We start from the raw sequence: 14,315 nt of genomic DNA on the forward strand, positions 1-14,315 counted from the left end.
TCTTGGACTTCTCAGTTGTACCCAAATAAATACCCCTTTTTCTTTAAATCAGTTGGAGTAGGGCTTCCTAGCATTTAGCATAGAAACAGTTCTAACTGATGCGCTGTGGTAGCACGCTCCCTACCACCAGACTTTCAGGGTTCTGGGCTCCTGGCAGCATCAGTGTGTGGAGTGTTGACTGACCCTTTCCTCCTTCCTAACAGAACCTTGCTTTTTCAAGCAGCAATGTTCCAGGCCTCGAAGGACAAATCAATATTGATCTAAGCCTATCATGGCCATTCCTTTCCCTTTGCCAGGGACTGGCTTCAACAAACTCATGTGACCCATTTTGGGTCAATGAAAAAAAAAGAAAGAAGACTGTTGAGAGAGAGCTTCTGGAAAAGAGCTTACTGATGAAAGAGAAAGTCAGACAAAAAGACTTTTTTACCCTCGCCTTCTCTTCCTGTACATGGCCATATGAGGTTGAGATGCTTAGAGCTGCTGCAGCCTTTTTTGCAAACATGAGGATAGAACTTGTAGACTCATCAGAAATGGTAGAGAAAAATGATAGAAAGACTCTGGGTTCTTGGTGGCATAACAGCTGAAAAAGTAATTCTGAAATCACTCATATCTAAACTTCCTGTAAAGTTATTTATATCATTTAAGCCACAGTGCATTGAGCATTATTATTTGCAACCACAAGTACCCCTAACTGATGTTGCATATCTAAGTGGTACAGCATTTAGTTCCCATCAAAACAACACACAAGGCTAATAACATCAGTTCCTTTTATTATTGTTTACTGTTATTTCCCCTAAACAACAGCACAATTCAAATAACAATGACACGCACGTCCCACCCATATACACAACACCACTAGCCTGCCTGCCAGACTATTTGGCCTTTGCTTGGTTCCTGGTGGAGCTGTCTGGAGACAGCCCCCTCTGTAAAAATCCCGACTTGGACATAGGAGACACAAGAAAGGGGGGACTTTAACCAGAGAATAAACTAAAGGACTTCTAAAGTCCTTGGGGAGTGCCAGCTTGGGAACATGCTATAAATGCCTGGGTGGAGGGCACACGGCACTGTCTGTTTTCATGTGGTTGCAGGATAAATCCCATATGGGGATATAAGACCTGTCTATAACCCTCTGTAAACCAGGGCTGCAGAAACACTGTGGGGTGAGCTACGAGGGCTCCATCAACCAAACCAAGGGGCAGGTTGGACATTGGGAGCCCAGAATGGGAATCCCGGTCCCCAGAGAAAAGCAACTCTTGCATTAGCTGCAAGATAAGATACAAAGTGAAATGTTATGTCCCCTTTTATTTGTTTTGCAACTGTAAAATGTGCAACATTTTCATCATGATAGAAAAGGTAAAGAAGGGAAAACTCCCAGCATTTTGGCCTAATGCAATGGAGCATGACCTGTCAATTGCGCCATCTTGCAGAAAAACCTACTACTAACACTATCCAGGGAATCTGGTCAATCCACCCCGACCCCCAACATTTTAGCCACACTAAATCTATGAGTTCAGCTATAGTAATGTATCCTGGAATCAGAGAAGCCCAGGGGTTGGGGCGGGAACAAGGAAGGGCCAAGACTGGGGTCTCAGGTACAAGTGACTTCCTGGCCGTCCTGAGGAAGCTCATTGTTGAAACTGCTCTCTCCAAACGGTGAGTAAGGGGGAACCTGGGGAGCTTCGATGATCAGCAGGCCTTCTGGGGAAAGGGAGGCAAACACTGTCACAGGATCCACCTCTGCAGGAAGCCTAGGGAAAGTAGAAGATTCATTTATTATTTTTAATACAGCCAAACACTCTTTTATTCATTTGAAAGAAAATATTTTTGATATTGCCTGGTGGGATTATTATCAAACATAATTATTTTTATTATTATTATCAAAATAATAAATTTAATAATCATAATCATTATTGTTATAATAATCCCACCAGGCAATTCCATTACTATCCCTAATACATAGATGAGGTGATTGAGATCAGAAAGGTGAACTGATTTGCCCAAGGTAACACAGCTGGCAAGTAGCACATGGGAAGAGAATTGGAATCCTGGTCTTCAAACTCAAGAGATCAGGCAGCTGATCATGACACTCTGCCTCCTCTCCCAGGCACCAGACTTTTGAAAAAAGTCCATGGTAGGGAAAGCCAGGAGGTTCAATCACCCAGATCTTCCCACCGGTCTAGGCTGATTCCACCTGTTGTAAACGCAGGGGTCTTGATGAAAGAACCAGGCAGTAAAGTGAGCCCATGCCGGTCATGGGCAGGACTCTTCCTGGAGGGGCTGGGGAGGTTTTATGCTGTGAACAGCCACCGGTAGCCACATGAACTGCATCTACCAAGGAGATTCCTGATTAACAAGGAGCCTGCAGGGAAGGGTGGGAGAGAAGGGGAACCTGGGCAACTGCCAAGCCAAACTTCTGAAGTAGAGACAAGGCCAAAAGTTTGGACCTCCCTAATGGCAACCCACTCCAATAGTCTTGCCTGGAGAATCCCATGGACAGAGGAACCTGGCAGGCTACAGTCCATGGGGTCACAAGAGTCAGACATGACTTAGCAACCAGATCACCACCACTCTCGGCTGGGGGATGGGCTGACTCTGTTTAACCCTTTGCACGCCGACCCCTAGGGCATCTGGGACATATGACAGGGCAGCCATGGTCCATAAGAAGGACTCCACAGGCAGGCAGACTGGAGCTCAAATCACACCTCTTCCTGACTGTGTGATCTTGGGTTAGTGACCTCACCTCTCTGACCACAGGTGGTTTAAAACAGCACCTATCTTTTAGGGTGGTGTGAGAATTATGTAGGATGATGAAAGCAAAGGGCTTAGCACAGTGCCTGGCATATAGGAAGTGCTCAATAGGCATCAGCTACCACACTGTCATCGTAGGCATCAGATGTACAAGTGGGGACCTTGATAGCTGTGACTATTTTAGCATCATCACTGACCCGTGAAATGTCAGCGGCCAAAAGGATGTCAGCTATCCAGGACAATGTTCCCATAGTACGCATGGGGAAACTTAGGCCCCAGTATGGGAACAGACTCATTCAAGGGCTCTTACCAGGTGGCCTCTATGTTGAACCCACTTGGTGGGAGAGCTATCCCTCCTGGGTCCTCTTGCAAAAGGGACTGAGGTTCAACGAAACCGGTGGGAAGATCTATGGTGATTGAACCTAAAGAAACTAAATCCTTTCATTTACAACTAAGGGAAAGTCTCAGCTCTGTTAACACAGAGCTTTAACATGGCTGTAACATCTCAGCTTCTACTATCTCTTGATATTTTCTCTCTTTCAACAAAGAAAGAGAGGATCTATGACTTAGGCCCTCAGGCAGGCAACACTGTCTAGTCAGAATTTAACCACATTTTGCTTTGGGTTTATTTCACAATTGCCTTCTTGAGTGAGTGAATGTTTGACTGATGAGAACTGAACTTTATCAAAAGTGGATTGATTGAAAAGAAAAAAAAAAATCACAAGCAAATAATAGTATAGGGACATAAGCACAGAAGGCAAAAAAATAATTGAAGATGGTTTGTGAATGACTCATTTGGTCTCTCCTATCCAGCCAAGTAGGAGGGCTTCCCAGGTGGCGCTAGTGGTAAAGAACCTGCCTGCCAATGCAGGAGACATAAGAGATGCAGGGAATAGATCCCTGGGTCAGGAAGATCCCCTGGAGGAGGGCATGGCAACTCACTCCAGGATTCCTGCCTGAAGCATCCCATGGACAGAGGAGCCTGGTGGGCTACAGTCCACAGGGTTGCAAAGAGTCGGACACGACCGAAGAGACGGCACAACCAAGTAGGAAGTCCGTGGGCTTTGAAGATGGGGAGACCCGTGTGCAATCCCAGACCTGCTTGTTACGGCCATGTGACCTTACCTGAGTCCTGTCAACCTTTGAGCCTCAGTTTTCTAATCCACGAGATGAGCTTAAAAATACCAGCTCTCTGCGTGCTGTGCTAAGTGGCTTCAGTTCTGTCCGACTCTTTGTGATCCTATGGACTATAGCTCCCCAGGCTCCTCTGTCCATGGGATTCTCTAGGCAAGAATACTGGAGTGGTTTGCCATTCCCTCCTCCAGGGGAATCTTCCCAACCCGGAGATCGAACTTGTGTCTCTTACGTCTTCTGAATTGGCAGGGGGGTTCTTTGCCACTAGCACTACCTGGGAAGCCCAATAGTGACTCTGCAGGATTCTTTTAAAGACAGCATAAAATTAAACCTCTGCATCTTAAAAAAAAAAAAAAAAAAGGCACCATTGTCTTGTGTCCTGTCTATGGAATGAGTTTTCAATGAAGAAACTTTTTTTTTTTATGATCCTCAGAGCTTGCATCAGATGCTTATTTATTTATTTACTAGCTGTAGCATGTGGGATCTTAGTTTCCCAATCAGGGATTGAACCCACACCCCTTGCATTGGAAGCACAGAATCTTAACCACTGCACCACCAGGGAACTCCCAAGCCTCTACATCTCTTAACCTGGCTCTAGACACACCACTGCTGCTGCTGCTAAGTTGCTTCAGTGTCCGACTCTGTGCGACCCCATAGATGGCAGCCCACCAGGCTCCCCCGTCCCTGGGATTCTCCAGGCAAGAACACTGGAGTGGGTTGCCATTTCTTTCTCCAGTGCATGAAAGTGGAAAGTGAAAGTGAAGTCGCTCAGTCCTGTCCGACTCTTAACGACCCCATGGACTGCAGCCTACCAGGCTCCTCCACCCATGGGATTTTCCAGGCAACAGTACTGGAGTGGGGTGCCACTGCCTTCTCCTGACACACCACAGGGGGCTGCAAATGGCAGATCAGATTCCAGGGAAGCTGTGGAGCAAAGACACTACAGTCTGCTTTGGTTCTGGGCATCCTCTGTCGATGACTTCTTGCATTCCCTGGTCTTTCACTCCAGGGAGGTGTGGAACAGCCCCTGTCTCCAGTCTTTGCCCTGCACTGGGCCAGACTTGCAAATTCCAGTCTCTCCCTCATCCAGTCAAAACGGGGTCTTTCCCAAAGGGATGTGTGTGTTGGGAAGAATCCCTAGCTGTGGGCAAGGCAGACAGCTGGAGCATCGTGTCTGGGATGAAATCTCCAAAGGCCTCAGCTGGGCTTAAGGAGCTTCCCTAAACTCTAATGACTGGAGTATTTCCTGGGAGAGGCAATGAGACCTCTGAGAGGGGGCTGGGGTTGTCCCAAACCCCAGTCCTGCTGCTTGGTGATGGAGTCAGGGCAGGGCCGGGAGGTCTCAGGACTCCCAGCTGCTCTTGTGTGATTCCAGTCTTGCTGAGTCTCTAGTAGATTAGTCCCCATGGGCTGGGCACATTCTCTCACTCCCCATCCTAAGGGAAGTTGGGACAGAAGCCCAGAACAGTTTAGCACGTCGCTCCAAGTCACCCACTCAGTCGTGGCGCCAGGACTCCCTACACCCAGAAGCGAGATTCAAAATATTTAATGACTGGCACAGCTGGACATTGACCAGCTGGAATAGATGGATCCATGCCATGGTGATGGAGGAGGGTCCCGGGGGCTCTTTGGTTGTTGGAACGTGGGGAGGTTTGGAGGGTTTGCGAACTGCATCAGGATGGTCAAGTGACCGAGGAGAGCCTCTTGGGGGAGGGTGGTCCCGGCCATGATTAGTTCAATACTGTAGAAATAGCCTAGCTCAGCTGCGGAGCCCCATTTGAGTAGTGGCTCTGCTTCCGGCAGCTTTAGGCGTTTCTATCTGGTCAAGTAACTCGCAGCAAGCTGTTTTTTCCCAGAGGCCTCAGAGATGGTGAGATCCATGAAAACGGCTGTCTTTAGAGATGATGAATTTGCTGACTTCTTTCTGGCTCAGTCCCTTTCACAGCTGTGACCTGCCTGTGACTCCATCCTGAGACCTTATTTCAGTCTCTTAAAAGAAACATCAGCCCTCTCGCTCCCCTCCCATCTCTCTCCTCTCTCCCCATCTCTCCCCTCTCAGCAACGTCTGATCTGGCTGTGGTACTAGGGGAAGGTGTGGGTCTTGGTGATGGCAGGCCAGCCAGGGAGAAAAAGTTTGGTGTTTGCCTTATCAGGAAGTGTCTACAGGCTTTTGAGTACTCCAGAGGCGCCTGGTGGGTTAGGAATGGGCACATGGTGGGAGAGACAGGATTGCGGAAGCTTAAAGCTAAAAGCAGCCTCAGAATTTAGCCTGTGCCATCTGTCCAGACACAGGACAGCTTTGCTGGGGTGAGGGGAAGGGTTAAGATTCAATAACAACAGTAGTAAAAACAAACCGACACTTATGGGGACCTGCTGTGTGCCCACCGCGAGCTGTGATCTCATTTCCTTTGTGGGTATCTCCACAAGGCTCAGCATCCCTTCCTTTTATGAATGAGGAAAGGGCATTCCTTGCTCAAGAACTGAACATGGTGAACTCAAGAGTTCAAGGGTCTGTTTGGGGCTGTTATGAATGCTCATTTTCAGGACCCTGGGTGTATCGTTTCACCTCTGGGGGATTTAGTTTCCCCATAATACAAGGAGGGTACTGTCTCTTTCCCCCACTGCATACCTTTGCTTCAAAGGTGAAACAGGACTAGAAGAGACTTTAGAGCCAGAAGTGCACAGAGGGGTGGGGTGCCATTTAGGGGGACGAGGTGTCTGTGAAGCAGCCGGCCACTGGCACATCGCTGTGAGACTTTTTCTCCCTACAGGTATTGCCATCAGGGCCTCCGTCTGTCTTTGATTCTTTGGCTCAGCCTGGTGGTGGCCTTCCTGCTACTCGCATAATCCCCCAGTCTCAGCCCTTCTCACTCCCCTTGGCAAAACTGGCCCTTCTTTTTTCCCAATCTCTCAGCCTCAGAGCCCTTCTAGGTCGAAGATAGCAGGACACTTTCCAGCCTAATTCTTACGGGTGCCCTAGGGAAGGCCATGGGAGACCTGGAACAAGCAACCCTTGAAAGGTTCTATTAGGAATCTGGAGGCATGATATCACGTGGGTGGGTGAGTACCCCGATTTTCATGGAACTGTGGACGAGTCGTCTTGCCTCTCCTATTCTTGAATTCTTCATCTACAAAACGAGATTGTTGATCCCACCTCACAGGGCACTGAGAAGATGAACTGGCATCCCCCTTTCTGGGAACCCACTGTAGGTTTGTTTAACTTCTCACGGGGTTCAATCCCCTGCCCTGGGGCGGGTCTCTTGAAGGAGAGATGCCCAAGACGGGTCCCAGGCATGCCGCCCCCACTCCAATCCTCCCCTGAAATCCAACTTCCAGGTTACTTACTGGATTTTCTTTGTGAAGTTCTTGGAGACGATGCCCCCCTCTTGCTGCTTTTCTTCGTGTTTACCTGGAAGGGAGAGGAAAGTCACAAGTCAGCATCTGCGTCCCACGGGCATCATTCAGGATTCGGCTCAGATGGGGATGCTGCCCTGGCCTCCTGTGTGGCCCGGGGCTCGGTCTAGAGGCTCCAGTTGTCTGAGCCTGTGGTCCCTCCTCTGCTAAGTGGACCCTCTTGAAACCACCTCCCAGGCTGCTGTGAAGATGCAGTATGACAACGGGTAGGTCAGGAGGCCTTGACCGTGACTTGTAGATGATTAAGAGTTAAGACCCAGGAAATCACAGGGATGGTGTCCTGTCTTCTAAGACCCTGCACTGCACCGTCTAAGTCTCACATCTCACCCTTTGCTCCTAACCAGCCAGGAGATCCTTGAGGCCAACATCCCAAAATGAGTGAGAGGATACAAGTCAGGCTAGTTTGCCAGCCCCCTGGGCTTTATAACGCACAGAGCTCTTTCCCAGCTCTGAGAATGGGCTTCTTTTCTCCCTCAGTTACTGATGTGAAAACTCAGGCCTGGGGATGGGTCCAAGCTCACCCAGCAATTGTGTGGCAGCCCAGGCCTCAGAACCAACTCTTGGAAACCAAGCCAAGGACTGAGGTCCGCTGCCCCTGTGCCTGTTCCAGCTTCCAGTTAGTTCTTTGAGCCCCATTATCTGTACATAGTCCTGAAAGAATTGCCTGGAAATAATAATGCATCCATCTCCAAAAACAAAGCACAAAACACCCAAAGGGTGCTTCCCTGAGAAATGACACATGAAGCAACATGGATATGAAATTCCACCTGCCCCCTCCTCCTCCTGGAAGACAAGGGCTTTTTCTCTTCCCTTAGGAAGTAAAATATGAAATTACAAGAGGGCTTAGGCGCAGACTGGCTGTCATGTTGCAATTTATGTAACAAATTCTGAACCCTTTGGCCCCTCCCCACTCTTGGGTCTTTGGTTTTTGTTCTGTTTTTAAGGGAGACAGTGTCTCTAATTTCTAAACAATGCGACTAGAGCCCAGCAGAGTCATTAGGCTCCTATTATTATTAACTCCTCATTTGTGGGGCCACACTGCAGGGCTGAGAATGCTCATTTACCCAGGGACACCCTTCTGAGGGGCTTTGGAATCTAGACTGTAAATAACCTTGTGTAATACAATGTCTTACTGCAGTCAAGATTTTAAGCTGATAATTTATAGGTGATTACATTATTCATTACCTTTTTATTATTCATTATTCCTTTATTAATAACTTTTTCTGATTATAAGATAATGCATGTGTATGTTTGAAAATGTAGAAAGAAAAGACAATCAAAACCCTCCATAACTACATCACCCCAAGAAAACTACATTTTTGTATATGTTCCAGATTTCCCTGTTACTGAGAAATGCATACATGTTATATAATACAGATGTATATCATCTATTTTATCAAAAATCATATTGTATGTTATGTCCGGAACTTGTTTTTCTCTCTTGTTGACCCATTATAATCATTTTTCCATATTACAGCAACTATTTGTCAACAACATGACTTTTTAAAAAATTAATTTATTTTTTAATTGAAGGATAAATGCTTTACAGAATTGTGTTGGTTTCTGCCAAACATCAAGATGAATCAGCAATAGATATATATTTGCCAACAACATGACTTTTAATGGCTGCAGAGAATTATAAATTCATTCAGCCAATCCTTGGCTTTGGGGTACTGAGAGGGTTTTTGACGTTGGAAAGAACCTCACTGTGCTGAACATTCCTATAGCTAGATTGTCACACCCAGCCTGATGACTTCCTAGGATAAATTTCATGTTCTAGAATTTTGAAGGCTTGCTCTGTATGTCGCTAAATTTCCCTGAGGCAAGACTACATCAATGTAGTCTCCCACTAGCTGGGCAGAAAGGGGAACATTTATAGGAATTCATTTTTAAACATGAGCGTCTGCCTAACTAGAACATACTCTTCTGCGAATGTGCTGCTGCTTGGAGCTTGGAGAGTTTATTCTGACCTGCCAAGTCCGTGACCACCAGCTGCCCAGTTCTGATACAGGCCTGTGGCCAAAGGAACACTGTCTATCCCCTGGTCCACTCCCCAAAGCCTGGGCCTCCAGAGACCTGCTTTCCCTGGGGACAGGCCAGTGCCTCTGACTCAGCCCTTTTGCATACTTAATATCCTGGCAGTAATAAACGACAATGATGACGATGGTAAAAATAATAATAGCAAACTCTTTATATCGCACTTTCTTGGTGTCTACCACTGTTCTAAGCACCTTACTGATATCAACTCTTAATCTTTCACAAAAACCTTAGAAAGCATTACCATTTTGTGGATGGGGAAAGGGAAGTTCAGAGAGGTTAAGTGATGTGCCCAAGGTCACACAGCTTGGAAGTGCTGGAGCAAAGACTCCAAGGCAGGGGTGTAGGTTAGGGTTTGAGTCTGCTCTGACCTCTCCTAGTACTTTGCTCCTCTTCTCTGAACCTCAGTTTCTTCTTTTCTCCAGTGGTGGTGACAACTTTCTAATTATTGGCTACTGTGAGGAGCCAGTGAGAGTGAGTCACAGAATTGCTTCAAAAGTTGTAAAAGGGGGATGCTTCTGGCTTATTTTGATATTTGAGGAAAGAACTGGTCCTCAGAAACAAAATGTCTCTGTCTATGCTCTGAAAATAGAGTACTGGGGTTGGGGAGAGGATCTTTGAGCAAAGGCAGCTGCATGAAGCGGGGCTGGAGGAGGGAGTTAACCTGTAGAAAGAGAGTGCTGCTAAGAGGCTCCAGTTGAAGCTGAAGTTGCATGTTATTTGAATATCTATTTATTGGGGCAGCTTAAGTACTATGACTGATTTTTAACTTTTTAATTTTGCTTTCCTATCTACATTTTCTACCATAGAACATTTTTTTGTAAATAGAAAAAAAAAAAAGCAATTATTATGAGTCTTTAAAAAATAAAAAAGAACTCATCTAGAGGCCAGGGAAGCCAGAGGCCCCTCACAGCCACTGAGAGATGTAGGTGCCAAGGGGTGGCATCAGCACTTCAGGGAAAGCCACTGGCCCAGCTGAAGAAAGGAGGTGCTGTTTCCAGGGAAGGCAGAGGCCCTGGGATTAAGGAAAAGGGATGGAATAAGGCCTAGGGGCTTTCCAGTTCCTTCCTCCATCAGAGCCTGGCCCAGTGACCCATGAAGAGAACATTTCTTGGCTGGTGACTGTGGGGTGGGGGAGGGGTGTGTGTGAAGCATGATGGAAATCATTTAGTCTAGCAATTTCCAAACACTTTCCTGGACCTAGACACTCATATGTGGTTGGGTAAGACAGGGCCGCCTTTCAGAGATCCATAAACTATATTAGCAAATTCAAGGCTCTGATAAGTCCTGCAGTAAGGAGACCCGTTTGTAATTTTGCTTCATATGGTACCTTTGAAAATCCTGGAACCCCTCCCCCAATTTATTAGATTCCTAGTGATATCTTAAAACATGCCATTTGGCAAATACTGATCTAGTCCAACTCCTTATAAAACCAAGGGTACATGTGAGGCCCAAGAGGTGGTAGGGTTTGCCCCAGACCATTCTAGAAGCAGATCCTGTCATCCTGATTCTGAACTGTCTAAGCAGGCTTGACTTTGAATTTCCGACCTTGTTATGGAGAAGCAGATGATCTCAGGTGACTGTGTCTGGGCCTCAGTTTCCTCAACTGTAAAGTGGGTGTATCAAATCTATGCGTATTTTCTCAGAAGTCCATGTGAGGAATCAGTGAGCCAAAACATGTCAGCCTTTAGCACAGTGCCCTGCATGAAGAGTTTCAGGAGGAATGGGTGTGTCATTAAGTGAGGTAGGAGGGGAGACTGGTCTGACTCCCCACATCCCTTGAAAACTGCTTTTTAAATGGAGCCCAGGATGTCAATTTGATTTTAAAAATCCCTATTATAAGAATCTCTGTATGTACTCTCAGGCCATTGGCATTCTGTCAAGTCAAAGTTGCTAAGTGCACAGCTGTGAAGCATTTTCAACCTAAAAAGGCATTGTCTTGTTTTTGTCTTATTTAAGCCCCCAATGACCCCATTTTACAGATGTGGAAGCTGAGGCTCTGTGACTACTCGGAGCCTCTTGGATTAGTAAGGTACTCAGCTGGGATTGCAGCCTGGAACTCCCAGACCCTATCTAGAAAGGAAAATGAGAGAAAAAGTCCTCCAGGTTGGACAAAGGTCTCCTGGAGGGGCCACAGGGTATGGGAGACCCTCCACCCAGGAAGCCTCTGAAACCCTAATTAAAACAAAGACAGGAGGAGCAGTGATAATAATCACCTTGTTTGCAGAGTATCAGGCAGACATTTTCAGCTCCATCTTACAGACACTCTGCATTTATTATCATAGACTGTGCATATTTCATCTTCCCTACAGCCTTGCTAGTTGGATATTATTTACCCCCATTCTTTAGATGGGTAAACTGGGGCTCAGACCAGTGAAAAGACTTTCTTGTGCACATCCACCCAGAAAGTATAAACAATGGTGGCGGGATTTGAGCCCAGGTCTCAGGGAGCATCTAGCAAGCATTCATTATGTATGTGTATATGAATTGGGGCCTTACTTTGTGCCCAGCATTTTAATAACATCAACAACAGCAACAGTACCGATCCCTTGTGTTTTAGGCATTGTGTACGCACTTTATACACGTCGTTTTTTGTACGCACTTGACCTGTGTTGTCTCTTTTAAGACAACAGTCCTCAGGCAGTACAGCCATTTGAACCCCAATTTCCAGATAAGGAAACAAAGCACAGAGAAGTGGTTTCAGATGTCTGGCTCCTCAGCCAACTCAGGAAGCCTTGACTGCCCTCATCCACCAGCATAAGGCTCCAGTGTGCCTCCTAACCCACCACACCCTCCCGAGCCTTTGAAACTCCCCCTCCCCCCACCCCCCCACCCCGCCCCCGAAGGCTGCTCTGCTGGGGCTTGTCTCTACCCAGCCTGTTTGCAATGGCTTTTATTGATTTTCTGGCTGGTGGAGCTTGCCAGGAACCTGCTTTTTAATAGAATGTTAATTGGGAGGGAAGAGACAGAAAGCTTTTCCCCGCTGCTCTGCTTCACAGGGACTAAGCGTCCATCTCTTTCCTGTTCCCCCAAACATTCCCTCTTCCAGAATGGGATGTGGGCAGGCCCGGACTCTGCCGGCTGCTGACTCACGGCGTGTCCTTGGACAAGTCCCCGCCTGGGCTCAGCTTCCTCAGCAGTACAATGGGACTAGTTGAGAGCAGCAATAGAAAAGCTGTAGCCCTTGGCACCTAGTAGGTGCTCAACATATCAATTCTCTTCTGACCTCCCAATTCCTGACTTAACCTCTCTGCACTTCAGTTTCCTCATCTGTAAAAAGAAGAGACAGACAAGACCTGACTCTTCTGCTTCTGTTCACTGAGATGCCACAGGTAAAGCGCTGAGCATGGTGCCTGGTAGACAGTAAGCGCTCAATCAACGTTACCGCGTCATAGCTTTGTAACCGCGATTATGCCTCAGTATCCTCATGTGGGACAAGGGGAAGGTGTTTCCCTTGAAATCTGAGCTAGTTACAGACACCCCCTTCTGGACTGTGTCTTGATGTTGGGGTGCATGAACCCCGCTTCTTCTTTGTTTTTCTACCCCTATATCTATTATTCTTTACATTAAATTCTGTTAAAACAGGCAGTGTGGTTTCCATTTCCCTGCCTGTTAGCTGGTTGATGCTGCACCCAAAGGTTAAAATTTCTCCTGGGAGCTGGAAGAGAGGGGCTTTTCTGTAAAGATAACTTTACGGGTTGCATTCCTGAGCCCTGAAGTCACCTGTGTCATGCTGTCATAGTGTCCCCTCTAAGGGAGCGTCCTCCTGGCTCTTTGCAGCTGGGCCCTCCCCACCCCCAACCCCCATTCTCTCCTTCTTGTCCTCCCCCACTCACCAGACACCTCCACGTATCCGTCCTTGGTCTTTACCATCAGCTCCTCCGGCTTAAAGCTGTGCACGTTGACACACACTTTCCAGGGCTCCCCGGGGAATGGTGGGGGGCTCCTGCCCTCAGCAGGCACCCCAAATCTGGTCATGGCAGTGGGCCCCCGGGGCACCATGCCCGACCTCAGGGTCCCCGGCCAGGCGGAGGAGAGTCGAGGCAGGGCCCAGTCAGGCCAAGAGGCAGTCAAGTCGTCGGGGAAGGGGTCCATGCCAAAGCCATCGTCCAGCAGGCGGGAGGACAGGGGCGAGTCCCTGAAGGGGTCCCGGCGCCGGCGGCTCGTGTAGTGGCAGGGGAAGGGCATCTGACCGTCAGCCATGATGGCTGCTGAGCTGAAGGGGAAACAGAGGCTCAGAGAGAGGGAGCCACCTGCCCAAGGTCACACAGCAAGGTGAGGTGGGTGCGCTGGCCTTCCAAGCTTATTCTTCAGACTCAGAACCATCCACTGCCAGGGACAGAGGCACACACTTGGCTGGGGTCCCAGCCCCCAAAGACACTCCAGCCACGAAGGCGACCTCCGGTTGGTCCAGCAGAATTCTCAAGGACCCCTCTCCACACAGCCTCGCCGGAGATCAGCCAGCTGCCACTGTCCTCCCAAGCGGTCCAGGCTCCCAGCCAGAGCCACTGAGTGAAGCCGAGAGCTTAATAAACCCGGGGACGCAGGCCTAGAAACTTCTCCTTGCTTCTCGTGGGCTGGGCGCCTTCTATTTATTGCTTCTTGGGGCTGGAGGCGGGTTTTGTAAACGCCTCCTGTCACAGGAGTATTCGGAGGTGATGAACCAGCCCCAGAGAATCTGCTGAGGGGGACAGCGGGGCTCCCAGGGGGCTGGGAGGGGCCTTCTCCGCTTCTCCGGACTCTCCTCCCCCAGCTCGGCTCAGCCCCGCCCTCTCTGCCGCTCTCTCCCCCGGAGCCCGCCCGCCCCTAGCGGGGCACTATGGCCCGGCTATTAATAACCCTGCCTGGGTGAGGGCTCAGGTCACCCTCTGGAAATACCTTCCTCAGAGCCTGCTGCGTCCGTCCTCCTCCCTGGGGACCCGCGGAAGGGGAGGAGAGAGACTCCGGAGCCCAGTGGATTTGAAGGCAGATGGCCCTGGGTT

General features: G+C 48.4%; 1 protein-coding gene across 1 annotated transcript; it reads right to left on the reverse strand.

Moving 5' to 3' along the window:
• Window positions 1-750: 750 nt before the first annotated feature.
• HSPB8 (heat shock 22kDa protein 8) lies at window positions 751-14,068 on the reverse strand. Its single transcript, XM_010841404.1, has 3 exons — window positions 13,170-14,068; window positions 7,228-7,291; window positions 751-1,748 (listed from the first exon to the last, which is right to left on the reverse strand). Exons 1-3 carry the CDS (start codon window positions 13,534-13,536, stop codon window positions 1,589-1,591), a joined length of 591 nt encoding a protein of 196 aa, XP_010839706.1. The 5' UTR covers window positions 13,537-14,068; the 3' UTR covers window positions 751-1,588.
• Between the last annotated feature and the right edge of the window lie 247 nt (window positions 14,069-14,315).

Source organism: Bison bison, unplaced genomic scaffold, assembly GCF_000754665.1.
Source record: "Bison bison bison isolate TAMUID 2011002044 unplaced genomic scaffold, Bison_UMD1.0 scf7180017864160, whole genome shotgun sequence".
NCBI lineage: Eukaryota > Metazoa > Chordata > Mammalia > Artiodactyla > Bovidae > Bison > Bison bison.

What these genes read in the sequence shown, in the direction of transcription:
- HSPB8 (XM_010841404.1), bottom strand. Translation starts at nt 13,536, where the DNA reads ATGGCTGACGGTCAGATGCCCTTCCCCTGCCACTACACGAGCCGCCGG. An exon ending in CGGATACGTGGAGGTGTCTG is followed by an intron (nt 7,292 to 13,169) that starts GTGAGTGGGGGA and finishes TCTCCCTTCCAG; the next exon opens with GTAAACACGAAGAAAAGCAG. An exon ending in AACTTCACAAAGAAAATCCA is followed by an intron (nt 1,749 to 7,227) that starts GTAAGTAACCTG and finishes TACTTTCCCTAG; the next exon opens with GCTTCCTGCAGAGGTGGATC.